The 14515-nt window shown below is 47.7% G+C and overlaps 2 protein-coding genes across 2 annotated transcripts; one reads left to right on the forward strand and one right to left on the reverse strand.

The window, feature by feature from the left end:
• The first annotated feature begins 6808 nt into the window (after positions 1-6808).
• LOC136451427 (uncharacterized) lies at positions 6809-8005 on the forward strand. The gene has a single exon (XM_066452132.1). It carries the CDS (start codon positions 7054-7056, stop codon positions 7696-7698), a length of 645 nt encoding a protein of 214 aa, XP_066308229.1. The 5' UTR covers positions 6809-7053; the 3' UTR covers positions 7699-8005.
• Positions 8006-10596: 2591 nt separating this feature from the next.
• Positions 10597-12627, reverse strand: LOC136451428 (uncharacterized). The gene is made up of 3 exons (XM_066452133.1): positions 12176-12627; positions 10997-11193; positions 10597-10891 (listed from the first exon to the last, which is right to left on the reverse strand). Exons 1-3 carry the CDS (start codon positions 12288-12290, stop codon positions 10781-10783), a joined length of 423 nt encoding a protein of 140 aa, XP_066308230.1. The 5' UTR covers positions 12291-12627; the 3' UTR covers positions 10597-10780.
• Positions 12628-14515: the final 1888 nt, after the last annotated feature.

Here is a 14515-nt window from a genome sequence, read left to right on the forward strand (position 1 = left end):
CCCATTTTGGCTGCTGCGTATTTAAGTTGGTCAACAACAAACTAGCACCAATTCAACTTCTTGACGCAAGAAAGATCCACAATGGCTTGATAGCACCTTGGGCTAATAGTTAAGCCAGTTGGAGGACACGGAAATGTTTAAATTGCTATCATCAGCCAGGACCTTAGGAAATCATCATTGCTTGCCTTATTCTCCTTCAACCTTTCCAATATAGAGTTAATAGTAGGTGTTGTCCCTTCATCAATACCATACTCACCATTGATGAAGTTGATCGCACCAACATCAAGCTCATACTTAACTTCATCACCATAGTTTGGAAGGCCAAAAGCACGACATACTGAATCAACATTGACTGAAATCCTTCCCTTGCCAGGAACACCAGCTCAGATGAATCAACATCATAGCACTCAGCCATCAACCAGTCTTCAAAACATGCAAGAAGGATTTTAGAAGCAATCTTCAGGAGACCACCAAAACCTATCGCCCGTATTCTTTTCTTCTGAGATTAAGTCAAATCATTGTAGAGCTTCACGAGCCTCGATGGGGAAGCCCGTTGTCTTCGAGGCTGAGAATAGGAGATGGATTGCAAAAGGTTAGAAAATAGCAGCAACTAAAAATTGAGTGCACAAAACAGGTGAATACAAAAAGCAGAGCTAACAGATTGGGTGCACATACCTTAGGAACCATTGAAGATGATGAAGCAACATGTTGGCTTTGTTGTCCTCTACCCATTGCCTAACACAAGTAGCACCTAAGAGACCATGTTGGATGAAGGGTTTAGCTCATTTGGCATAAATATAGGTAAAATAAAAAAGATAGACATGAAGTGAAGTTTAATACATGTTAGGATTCACTAATGAATACAATATGGAGCAGCAAGATTCTAATTTACATCTGGGATGAGAGCACAAGTGAAAGCTGGAGCATAAATGAATACATGCATGATAGGTACTCCTAAACACTAGCAATAGCGTGATGATCACTGAATAAACAACACAACAGATTGTAGGGAGCCAAGACGCTTGGAACAGAGTGAGCCTTCCTACTGCATGCCTATTCCATAAAGCATATATTGAAAGATTTAGGAAACATTGTGCTGATCTAATATGTAGCACATTTGCAAGAACTAAAAGTGCATACATAAAGCATGATTGGTAAAGTAAATTAGATAAGGTATAGCCATTGTCCTCTTGGTATAGAACTATTTTGTAGTTCTTGCGAAATAAAAAGAAACCAGAGAGCGTGGCTAGGCAACAAACCATAGACTGAAATCTAATGTAATTTCTTGCAATGAGTAAAGTCCTCGTAATATTCATGTAATTACTGATAAATCGACACTACTGATTTTGATTGCCACTGATGCTAAATAGACAGGGATTGAACAATTATAGGTAAACTGTTATAGTACGTGCGACAATCTGACACCAATCAGTTAAAAGGATAACACTGTTAAGAAACAAGATGTCATTGGTTATTGGAGAAGAAATAAAAAGAAAGGAAACAACAAGCACCCAAGATATTTACAGTTCCACCGACAAGAGCTGCTTATACACAAATTAGAAGCAGAAAAATGGACTGGGTGCCTCGCTTGTGCCTCAACCAAGCAGAAGCTAAAAATAAACAAATTCAAGGCATTCAGTTCCAATTAAACAAGAAGGATCTCAAAACCTAAATAGAATAGACCTAATGATGCACATTGAGCAGAAATAGCCAACATTAAGGCTTAATTAACAATATCATAGCGCAGAATATTTTTGGAACTATGTGAGATAGCAAATGGGCATTTTCAAGATCATGAAATGCATAGATTAAAACAAGAAGAAAAATGGCAAATACAACTTGAGTTATGAACATGGGAGACACACAGTCCATGTATATTATGACAAGTAAGTAAGTTGCTAAAGAACAATATCTGAATTCTCAGCTTTATGGTGTGCATGTGGATAAGAAATGCCTCTAGGCTGAATGCTGAATGTTGAATGCCTCAGGCCACTTGTGATCAGAGCAAACAAAGCATTGGTTTGGGCAAAAGGAGATGGACTTCTAGTATCATGCACATGCAGCCTTTCAGGTTTATCAGTAATTACATGGACTAGATCTATCATATAATGCACCCTAAAAGAGTCGAAAGAGCAACAACATGATTCTGTGAAATCATCAAGATGTGGAGTAATGGTCAGGGAAGGGCAACATTAGCAAGCACCAGGTGCTAGTACTGCGACCACTGAAGACAAAAAAACAAGTTCCATCTTTATGAGTAGTACATATTCGAAGCTTAGTTTGTGCCAAAGCCAATAAAGATGTGCGCTGCACCTGCATGTCCACCAAACCTAGCCACAGCTATCTCGTAGAGACGTGGACACTACACCTAGAATTTAGTGTATGCGACAAAAACGACATTATTTGTAGACATTCCGGTTTCAGGTCTGAGGTTACATATTTTAGGGTACATGTTTCATCACCAGGTGTAATGGCTGATGCTTATGAATTTTTTCTCCTTCATGAGAGCCTATTCTCCAGACTAAAATTAAACACTGGTGAACATGTAAAGTCAACATTTTACAAGCAGGAATTATAGTTTGTACTTTCATTCAGAGTGCCAAGGCTCCAAAAAAATCCTGAATACGCTACAAATGAATAACCAGAATGCTTGAACGGAGCAGTCCGATCTATCTATCTATCTCTCTGTGAAGGGAAGGAAGCAAGCAACAACGGTGAAAGTGCTTACAACAAGAGACACTGAGGGAGGCAGAAGTCAGAGGAGGAGGCGTCGTCGGGGAGGGGGTGGGGGGGGGGCAAGCAAGCAGCGAGGCGCAGTCGACGCTGGGGCAGGCTTCTCGGAGATGGTGAGACAACCGCGATGGCGACGGTGAACATCACGTCACGATAGGTGGCTACACGGTGACAGTGAAACGACCGTGACACGGCCGTCGCCGAGAAGCCTGCAAGTGAAACAAAATCAACCAAATCCGTCAGTATATGCCTCACCGAATCGGTCCTCTCGCCATGCAAACCGAGAATGGCGCCGCCTAGGCTACCTTCAGTGCATGGCGTACCCAGCAAACCATGGAATCGAAAGAGATTGGAGTTAGATGGGGAACAAATCCAAATCGAATCCGTGAGGTGGAAGCGTCGGGACGGGATCCAACTTACCGGTGAGCGCGGTGACCTGTGCTCCGCCAAGATCCGGGTCCAGCGAAAAACTGCAGTCATCGGTGGAGTCATCGTGTCGCCACGGGGGATTCTTCTCGACGGAAACGGAGCCGAAGCGAGCGTAGATGAAGCGAGCTCTATCTGAGGCGTCGCTGTCGGGAGGAGAGAGGAAGCACGAGTCCCAAGATTTGAACAGTTACTCCTCCCCTCTCTATGACTAGTGGGCTAGGCACTGCGGTTGGGTTGGAAACGCCAGATGCACGCCGAGCCTTGGATGATCCATCGGCGGCAAGAGGAGCGTGCGCGCATGCACGGCAGAAACAAAGTCATTACCAATACTATAACCTATTGAAGTGTGGAGGGTTATAATTTTTTGCTATTTCAGTTATGATTTTTTTTAAAAGCGAAGCTTCACAGAAAAGGATCAACATCCCACCATCCACCAATTTAATTGGCTGAGGAACTATATATAGTACTAAAACTTTTTGCAAATATCTGACTGGAGCAATTACTTTTGGCCAGAAACTATACGAAGTTATTTCAATCAAAATATAAAAACAGAAGGGAAAAAATCCACAAGTTGAGGTCCCAATGATGGTCGGTAGGCCACCCAATGATGAGACCGAGAGAGCAGGAAGACGCGGGCGAATCCAAGCGGCACAGTGAAAGTGCGGTGAACCTCTCCTAATCAAATCTCCTCTCCAGCCCAGACGAGAGGAGGGCAACAAAAGCGCGACGCGCGCATCCACATCGCCGATCCGGCTCCGGCATATGGGATGGGTGTCGCGGAAACAAACATCCCGTGATCTCGCTCGTCTTGGTCCGTCTCTCTCATGCAATGATGCGGTTAGGAGAAGTTGCCGCGGCGCCACCGCCTAGTCACCAGAGCTTGTGGATCTCGTTGCTTTGCATGCACACGGTGCCACGGCATATGGACACAGTAGCAGCGCCCGTGCTTCACCTCGAGATCTTTCCTTGTCGGTTGTCAGCGATATTACCATGATCCACTCTACTCTATCTCTATCTCTATCTCTATCTCTATCTCTATCTCTTCTCTACAACTAAAATATATGGATTGTCAACGTCTATCCGCTAGGACCAAACACCCCTTAACACAGACTCACCTGGCAGCACAAAAAACTTCCCATATAATCGCTTTCCTACCGGCGCAATTAAAGGAAAGAAACCTAGAATGGAAGACAATGCCGTGCTTGAGGGAAAAAGAAAATTAATATGGAAGGCAATGCCGTGATTGACTGATTGAGGACGGAAAAAAAAATTAGACCATAATTGGAAAGGCAATGCCGTGATTTTCCCGTTGCAACGCACGAGCACGATCCTAGTAACGTACCAAAGGACCTGAAGACTTATATATATGGTAATTTTTGAGTTTGCTATATATAGTAGAAAAGATTTCTCTAGAGTAAGAGTATCTATGAGAGTTCCCAAAAGTTTATTCCCAAAATCATTGAGTTTTTCAAGTCGTCAAAAAATATTAGAAGCACAAAACAAGAGTTTGTCCAACAGAATAAAAAAACAAAATCACTCGTAAAATTGATGCGGGCCGGCACCAGGAACTCTCCACCATGGACGTTTTCCGGCCAATTCGGCCCGTAGCCGCGCCATCCCGGACCCTTGCCCGGCGCCACCGCCCGGAGGCCCCACCTACGCCCTGCCTGCGACCCCACATCGCGCCTCCCCCGCGCGCCCTCCTATTGAGGCAGCAGCGCCGCCGCCACCCTGTACGGATCCTGGGCGAGCCGCTCGGGCCCTGACCTCGCCACCCGCTGCCGCGGGCATGGCCCGGCCATCCGAAAACCCAGCCGAGGCCCTTCACCACCCCACGCGCGGCTTCAGCAGGAGGAGTCGGCTGCCGTGCCTGCAAGGCTGCAAGTTGCCGTCGTGTGAAGTTAGACTTGTGTTGCTCCAATTATCGTGCGTGCCTAGGAGACGCAGCAGCAGCAGCACAAGATACGCGCGATCGTCGTCCGTGCACGGATTTATGAGAGTCATTTTTTTCCGATAGCCAAAAGATTAGAGGTGGGATTATTGCGAGGGGTTGGAGATGTATTTTTTTAATCTGGTCAAAAATAAAAGGATTGAAAGAGTCTTTTAGAAACTCTTGGAGATGCTCTAAAGCAACGTGCCGCTGCTTGTCCCCGATGTAACTTTCGCCGCACGTTAATATGTATAGGTGACACAGTCATCTCGTCTTTTTATGGAGCCTCCGAGGCTCCAACTAAGCTACACACATAGGACACCTCTAACAATGATTTATGAGCTAGCTCATAGCATTTTATTTTATATTTTAATAGAAGAGAGAGAAAAAGTTAGCTCTGATAAGAGCTAGTCTTATACATACATATTTCAAGATTATGTGATGTTGACATATGGGTCTAAGAGCATCTCCAAGAGTTCCCAAGATCTCTTCCTAATCCTTGGTTTTAGCAAGATGAGAAAAAAAAAATCCCTCTCCAACAACTCCTAATCCATCCTCCTAATCTTTTAAAACTTAGGAAAAGTCACCCTATTCAGCGTAAAGTTACGCGCTTTCGAGTCGCGCGTATCTTCTCTCCCCGCGCGTGTTTGTCGTCCAATCTAGAGGTAGAAGGGCGTGAAAAGAATAAGGAGTAGTAAATGGTTCCTGATGCAAATGTACAAGAGAGAGAATATATAAAAGTGGTTAGGATAATTTAGAAATAGTATAAGAATCCTGATGTAAAATTGTTTTCTATATTTTAGGTGTGGATTATTAGAAACTCTTAGAGACGGCCTTATTTATTCATTCCAATATTTTTATAGGAGTTGTAAAACTCCATGTTTTTAGAAGAAAATATTGGGTACTCTATTATGAGCCATTGCTAAAAATTGACACTATTGGACATGTTGTCTTAGAGCTAGTAACTAACTCTTAGTGTTGCGGGTGCCCTTATACCTTGTTTTGTCCATATGTAATTTTGATTTACTTTCGGTTTGTGTACTTGCGTGCTAAGTACATGGGTTAGATGGTTAACATGCAAATAAGAAGTAACACTGCCTCTAGTCCAGATGATTTTTCGGTTGAGTTCTTTAAGGCTTTTTGGAGTGAGTTGAGAGGAATTATTGTGAAGGAAATCAAATGCTAGATGAATTGCATAGAGGAAAGGTGGAGCTAAGAAGACTAAAATATCAGCCTGTTCGTTTGTTGGTTTGTTTTTCTCTCACAACAAACCAGCACCAGTCGAGCTTATCAGCCCAGAAACCAACCAGTGAACGGGTTGCATGTCATTATAATCCTGCTACATAAAAAGTAGCTTTCAACATCAAACAGTACAGACCTAATGAAGTGCCTCCCACCAATTGATCAGATGAGCAGCAACACATATCTAGTACTGTATTGCTGTTATATTACTCGTGGACAGGGAAAATAGAGCAGGGAACTTCACTATCTCGCTCACGAGCATGCAGCCGCCGTGCGTGGACACGGCGAGAAACACGTCCCGGAACCAGCCAGCCAGCCGCCGGTTTGATCCCAGCCGCAGATCTGGAGTGATCTAGCGTTTTCAGGCGTCCTCCAGGCCCTCTCCTCCATCTTCCAGCTCCCTCCATCCATGGATGCATCATGTCACGAGCTAACGACGCATCTGCTCCACTAATTAATCTACACTACACTTTTTCTCTGCAAGCCACAGGGGCACGCTTGGGCCTGTATATATAAAGTACCTCCTGTACATTACCACACTCCACATTCGAGCAAAGATCGAGCTAATTAGTTGCTACCAAAAAAACATTTTAGAATTATTGTCACCATCTCTCACTCCTCAATTAGCTCACAAATCCACAATTATATATTCTCAAGTATTAATACGTATCAAGCTAGAGTACAAGAGATTGTTCACCAACTCTTTGGTTTGATTCTTCATGGCGCCAAATGGAGACGCAGCAGTCGTCGCGGCCGCACAGGCAGCGGCGCCGGCGCCGGCGGCACCGAAGAAGCAAGCGGCGCGGTGGCAGTCGTCGAAGCCGAGGAGGATCTCGATGGAGGGGCTGCAGCGCGCCATGTCCGACCTGGCCCTGGAGCTGTCCAGGGACAGCAAGAAGGCCGAGGCCGCCGACGCTGCCGCTGCCGCTGCCGCCAAGGCCCAGCCGCCGCAGCTGCCGGCGATCGCGGAGCAGCAGCAACAGCAGCAGGCGGAGGAGCTGGCGCGTTGCGAGTGCTGCGGCATGCAGGAGGAGTGCACGCCGCAGTACGTGCGCCACGTCCGGGACCGCTACTGCGGGCGCTGGGTGTGCGGGCTGTGCGCGGCGGCCGTCAACGCCGAGGCCGAGAGGGCCGCCGGCGGCCGCACCCGCACGGTGGAGGACGCGCTGGCGGCGCACATGGCCGTGTGCGGGCGGTTCAACCGCGTGGGGCGCGCCAACCCCGTGCTCATGCAGACGGAGGCCATGCGGGAGATCCTCAGGAAGCGGTGCAGGTCCAACAGCCCCCGGGACCACGGCGGCCCCGCCGGCGCGCTCGCCAGGAGCTCCAGCTGCATCTCCGCCATCACCAAGGACTTCAATTGATTGATGACATGAGATTACGACAAGCTACCTGCGGATCGGAGTACTTCTTCTAGGCATGCATGCATGCATTTGGTTGGGGTGCTGCATCAAATGCTTCAGCTTCATTGTTGAAGTAGCTAGCTCCGCATGGGTGGTCATGTATCTTCTGTACGTATGTTGTTGTGTACTGTCAACATGGTAGTATATAGTAGTAGTTAAGTCTCTAGTTATTTGTATTCATGTTTTTTTTTTTAAAAAAGCTGTATTCATGTGGTTTTGTTAGCTATCTTAATTTCATCAATCTCTTCGTCAGGAGCCCGTTTTTTTTTTTTTTGGTTTGCTGTGTGATACGTTTTGGTTGTATACAAGCTACCTACTCCGTATAAATTTTGCTAGAAAATTATGGATATCACAATTGTTCATGTTAGTTCAAATGCTATACATATTTACCGCCCAAAACCACGATGGGTTTTTAGCCTCTTAGCACCTGAATATATGTGCATAGTGCACGTACGCAACCCTTTCTTGGATTATTAATCGATCATCATCGCGTGTTTAGCATCCGAATTGAAGTGTTGTACATCGAAATGACAATAGAACGGGCAACCTGACGCGGCCAAAAGGTTTATATATAAAGATAAAATAGGGTTGATTTATTTTCTAAACTATGGTTTAGAAAAGTTTATAAACTAAAATTGTAGTATCACACTACCACAACTCACAGTCCTGGCGTGGCTCCGGTACTCTGAGATGTTCCCACACGATGAATTATGGACTGCACTTAACACGGTCACAAAAAAAACTGGGCTTAGTTCCACCGTTTTTTTTTCTTTTTCTTTTTTTTTCCAGGTCAGCTGAAGGTTCTGTTTTTTCTTTTCTTTCAACGCCGAAGTGGCCGTTTTGGGCTACAAGCCACTATGGGCCAAGTAATGCCTGAGTGCAGAGCCTGGTGAGCTAGACGTGTAGAACAACTACCTGGTTTTTGGTGGAACTCGGGCCGTTGGCCCAATAGCCCATTTTATAGAATTCTAATAATCTCAAAGCTCGATCGGGCGGCAACACGTGGTCCCTCTCGCTCACTCCCTCGTCGCCTCATTTGCCTCACCTCGGATGAGAGACTTGAATTCTCACCAGCATCCCACCGTCGCGACCGACCATGATCTTCATAATCCTAATCCTGCAAGGAGACCTAGTACGCCACATCACCTGATCGATCGAGGCTGCTTCTCATATATCCCACCGTCATCATCCGTTGACTTCGTCGCCAGGCTCGCAGCCACGCAAGCACGTCGTCTTTGCCGTTGTCTGCTCAGAGTCAGAGCACAGGCAGCGCCGGCCGCTGGCTACACCGTACCTGTCGACCTTGGGAGTTGGGAGGTGAGGTGATCGGATCCGGATCCTGAACAGCGGCGGCGGGCCAGACAGAGCTAGCCAACCGCGCGCGGGTCCGTCTTCTGAATCTGATGGACCGGGCGGGATCAATGCAAGCACGACACCGACGTACACGTAAGGACAGGCGATGGCTCCATCCACACGTCGCGCGGGCGCGCCGGTGGTACACAACACACGCCAATTACTCGCGCGCGCGCCTCGCACATGCCTTGCCTTGCCCACTAGCTACGGAGCTATACCTCCCGCTCGTCCCTCCAAGCCAATCAATGATATGATTAGCCGCGCGCCATCCGGCCGACTACGTGCTGCATGTTCCGTATCGTTCGCTCATCACAGGACCGCCGCCCTCTCCATATGAGTGGCCGGGCTGTGCCTGTGCCGTGCGGCCGCCGTCGCGTTCCGCCGTACCTGCAGCGGCGCGGCTGCCGTCCTAGTCCAAGCTATATATGCTTGGCTGCTCGAGTGATCTACCGACCCGACGACGTGCGCACCGCGCAGGTGGTCCCCCGGGCGGCCCTGCTGCGATCGACTGCGGTTCCGGACGGGTCGATTTCGGGTCCCGCTTGCTGTGCCGTCCTGGGATGTACCGCCGATCGCCCGACGCTGACGTGCACGCGGCGCCCGAATTAGCTTGGGGCTCTTGTGTTGTACCCTTATTTTGTATCGAAATTGTGATTTTGCCTTTATTTTTTTGACTTTGTGAATTTACCCCTACTGTGCCGTTCACGAAGCACCGGTTTGCCCATCTCCGTCATCCACCCCTAACGGTGTTAAACTTTATACAAAAGGACATGAATGCCCATGCGATTTTGCCCCTGTTTGTTATGCCTAATTGTGATTTTACCCTGATTTGGAATTATACTTTTTTATTATATGCTAACAATTGATTTAATTTGGTCAAACATATTTAGCACAACTTGTAATTATTTGAACTCAGATTTAATATTGATAAATATTCAAAATTTTGGGACCAAAACGTTCATAATGATGACAGATGTAACGAGCCGTGTGCACGAGCCGACAGGTCGGCCCCGTGGTGGCTCCTCGCAGTCGGCGCGGGCGCGGGAGGGCGACAGCTCCGAGTCGTAGGCAGCACCAGCACGAGGGAGGAGGAGCGGCGCTATCCGACAGAGATATATACCAAACTGGTAGAGTTATATACCAAGAATTCGATCTCTGCCCTTGAACCAAACTAGTAGAATTATATACCAAGAACAAATTTGATTAGGGTCGCCTAAAATTTTTACATGCAAAATTCAGAGAAATTTGGCAAAGAACAGAGCTACTCCAATCAAACACAAGGCTCTGCTGAACTCGTTAGCTGGCTGCTCTGCTGGCCTGAAGAAACAGCGGCGCCGGCGGGAACTGCACAGCGGGCGGGGACGGAGCTCCGTGGGTGGCCGGGGATCCGAGGGAAACTGTAAACCACCAACCTGAACAACTCCTTCTTTCATGGACACGGTAAAGGTGTTGCCACTCCCTTTTTTTTTGCTGCAAGTGCAATTCAAAGCTAAGTCAGAACTGGAAACCAAAATGCACTTACGCACAATAATTTGTACAGCCTTGTACACCCTGTCTTATGTGAAACTATTGTAGCCTTAGCTAATTGCTTGTGAAGCATAATTATTTCAAGGTACTCCAAGCACATGACCACTTTGCACAGGCACATATAAGACCAAGTGTGGTGAATCAATACATGAAAACCTATGAATCATGTGCCCAGAATGGTTGTAAAACAAACCTGGTTGTCAAGCCGCACATTGAGAGCATCAATACTGGTTATGGTCCCATCATTTCCAGCTTCCTGAACAACTGCTTCTAACTGCCACAAGAACCATTGATGGTACAGTTTTACATGAACATATAAGAAAGTTGACACAACGTACATAGCATCAGATTGAACTATACAAAGCAAGCTATCACATACCAGCCCCTTGTAGTATGCAACTTGTGGCACAGAATACTTTGTTCCGAGCTTCGATTCTTCATCGGCAATGTTATTCACTACTCCATAGTACACCATTCCATCATACTGGTTCATGCATGCTCGCAACTCAAACTGCAGGTATGCTAACTCCTTGTTGAGCTTGAGAAGTGTATCGTTGAACAGCTGATGATGAGTAGCTGCAAGCCATGGGACAGGCTTATTGTTTGACCATCCATGAAACAGTAAAGTCTGGAAGCCAAGAGCAGTGTCCACTTTTAATACTAGAGGCTACATGCATGGAAGTACTCAAATGGTGAGTTTTTACAGCAACTAGGAATAATAACAGCAGGATCAGACTTGTAAACACCACACAGCATCGCATAACGAAACTAGGATGCAACCAATCATGCTTTTATTTAGATTTCATCAGAACCCACCAATTAGACAGCTAAAGATGCATATACCACATTTTGGAGAAAAAGCACTAGCGACAGAGCAGGTTGGGTTGCTATAGGAGCATTTCTCCGAGTAATTTTTGTCGCAAGTAGATATAAGTTTGATCCCACTCGGCCAAATCCTCACTTAACCAGTCTTCCATAACTTGTCCTAGATACATACATGTACATGGTTTGGCCAATCAACCAGACCTCAGCCAAAATACAGATAACTGGAACTCTTCTTCTATCTAGGCCAAAATAAAGTTGGGTTCACAGTCGGGTAAGGTTATTATTAAAGACAGCTAGACGATGTAAGTATGCAGTGATTATGAATTTATGATAGGCTTATTGTTTGATCATACAAGAAAGAGTAAAAACTGAAAGCAAATATCAGTATCCATTGTAATGCCAGATTCTAGAGTGCACATCAGTACTAAAAAAAGCAGGAATCAAGGACAATAACAGTAGGATCGGAGTCGCAAACAATAGGCAGCATGGCATAACAAAACTAGGATACAGCATACAGCCAACCACGCTCGTATTCAAATTTCATCAAAACACCACCAGTTAGACAGATAAGATGCATACACAACATTCCAAAGGAAAAGCAGTAGCGGCACAGCAGCAGTCCGGTTGATCTGCTAGAGGAGCATTTCGTCGAGCAGCTGGGCTGCCGCGAGCGGAGATAATAATAAGACATATGGATGGCCGTGGCCCGTGGGCGAGCAGGCAGATGGCGTACCGGGGTTCTTGCCGGAGATGGCGGCGAAGACGGCGCGGAAGTCGCGGTCGGAGAGCGGGCCCCGGGTGAGCAGCGCCTGCAGCAGGGTGTGGTGCCGCCACGACAGGGGCGCCATGCCCTCTCGCTCGCTCAGCAACCGGCGTCGTCGGGGTCCAGCAACGGGAACGCAAATCGGGGACCTAACCTACTCCGCCGCGGGATGGGAGACGAGAGGTCGGAGTGAGGGAGGGATGAGGAGAGGGCGGCGGCGCCTGGGGTGGAGGGCGCGCCTGGAGGAGGGTGGCAGCGCCTGGGGTGGAGAGCGCCTCGCGCTCGCCGGAGGAAGCCGCCTGGAGAGGAGCTCGCCGGAGGAAGCTCGCGCTCGCGTGGAGGGGAGCTCGCCAGAGGAAGCTCGCGCAACCCTAGCCGGCAACGCCGGGACGAGCGGGCGCCGGAGTGTGGCGGAGGGAGGAGGAGACGCGCCGAGGGGGGGGGGGGGCGGGAAGGAGGGAGGATGAGCCACGCCGGGGGGAGGGGGAAGGAGGGAGGAGGAGTTGCGCCGCCGCCGGCAGCTGCGTCTCTGCCAGGCCGCGAAACCATGTGCGGGCCGCGACTTGTCGTCGGAACGGGTCGAGCGAACGGGTGAGAAAGGAGAAAGGGACGGAGGGTATCATTGTCTTTTCATACAGGTGTCTTTTCTTTTTTTTTTTTTACTATTTAATCCAAGTATTTTAGACGGTGTTACAAAACAGAGGTAGACAGAAGCTTTGTTTAAAAAAAACGAGGATAAAATCACAAAGTTAAAAAAAAACAAAATTACAATTGAAGTACTAGATAAGGACAAGAACTTAATTCTCCCAATTAGTTTCCCTCCCCCCAGTGTTATCCTAAACGCTAAACGGTAAACAGTCGGTCACCTACCGTTTAGCCTATTATTCGGGCAAAACGGGTGTTTAAACGGGAAAAACGGCCGTTTAAACGGTTAAAACAACCGATTAAACGGAAACGGTATACCACCGTGTAGCGTTTAAACGGTGTGTAAACGGGCTAAACGGCCGTTTAGGCGAACAGTGCCTCCCCCCCACCCCGCCCCGTCGTGGTCGATCATGCATCGATCGCCGGGGTCGTCGGAGCCGGACGTCCACGCATCGTCCGTCGTCCACGGCTCAGCGTAGTACAAGGCCGTGGTGTCGTCGTGACACGCGACGCGAGACGGGCGTGGACTCGCTTTCACCGTCGGTGATCACCGCACCGCACGCCGAGCCCGTCTCTGACTGTTGTGTCTGTGTCTGGTGGGTTGGGCGTCAGACGCGCACGTCGCCTGCGCACCTGGGAACCGAACCGATGGCGGGCGGCTGAGAGCAGAGCAGATCGAGCGCATGCATGCAGATGCATGCATCGCAGGCGTCGGCGTCGCCGTCGCGTTCCGCTGTGCTGTGCATCCACCGGTGCGGCCTGCGGCGAGACGTCGTGTCCATCAATAACTACGGCAGACGCGCGCGCGCACACCGCCTGAAAACGACCTCTCACTTGGATTTTTCGTCCTCTGTTTAATTTCTCTCTCGTTTCCTCGTGTCACCGGCGGCGGATTCAGGAAATATTTTAGAGACCGAATAATACTGCTGTTCGATCTTAAATCTTAGCCTCTCCTATATCATAGAACTTTATCTAAAAATTCATAGGAGCTGCACTGATTCGGTTTGGATAGAGGAGGCTTGAGCCCCCACCCTACTGCTGGATCCGCCCCTGCATGTCACTAGACAGTAGACGCTAGCTGCAAGAGCACAAGCCACACATCCATCGTTCGTCGTCGCCAAAACTATCTCGCGACCACGAATTAAGCCACGAGAGCAGACCAGGACTAGTAACACTGAAAAAGTCACCACATGCACCTAATTAAATTTGGTTGATGTTGATGGAAAATTATCACCTACAAATACAATGAATAAACCACCGCATTAACATTTAACAAGACATCAAATCATCTAGCGTGGTTTGATTCCTTAGACTATCTCCAACAACAACATCAAAAATACAAGACACATTCAACGTTTGGGTAGCGCTACAGTTAAAGGGTTCAATACCCATTTGATATCCTCTCCAACAACAGGACCCAAAAGAGAATCATTTTTGCAAATAGGTTTCCGGGAGAGAGGATACTCATATTTGTGTTGTACCTCTCAGACAACCCAAAATGAATCTCCCGTATAAGTACTCTGTTAGAGATTAATTTTGGATATCATGCTATCCATTTTGGATTTGGATGTCCATATAAATCACCTATTGGAGACAGTCTTATGGGTAGGACGACACTGAAGGGGACCCTTCTGACCACTTCCACACTATACTTGGTTCACTCGT

This window comes from Miscanthus floridulus, chromosome 5 (assembly GCF_019320115.1).
Source record: "Miscanthus floridulus cultivar M001 chromosome 5, ASM1932011v1, whole genome shotgun sequence".
NCBI lineage: Eukaryota > Viridiplantae > Streptophyta > Magnoliopsida > Poales > Poaceae > Miscanthus > Miscanthus floridulus.

What these genes read in the sequence shown, in the direction of transcription:
- LOC136451427 (XM_066452132.1), top strand. Translation starts at nt 7,054, where the DNA reads ATGGCGCCAAATGGAGACGCAGCAGTCGTCGCGGCCGCACAGGCAGCG.
- LOC136451428 (XM_066452133.1), bottom strand. Translation starts at nt 12,290, where the DNA reads ATGGCGCCCCTGTCGTGGCGGCACCACACCCTGCTGCAGGCGCTGCTC. An exon ending in CATCTCCGGCAAGAACCCCG is followed by an intron (nt 11,194 to 12,175) that starts GTACGCCATCTG and finishes CATGGCTTGCAG; the next exon opens with CTACTCATCATCAGCTGTTC. An exon ending in TTGCATACTACAAGGGGCTG is followed by an intron (nt 10,892 to 10,996) that starts GTATGTGATAGC and finishes TTCTTGTGGCAG; the next exon opens with TTAGAAGCAGTTGTTCAGGA.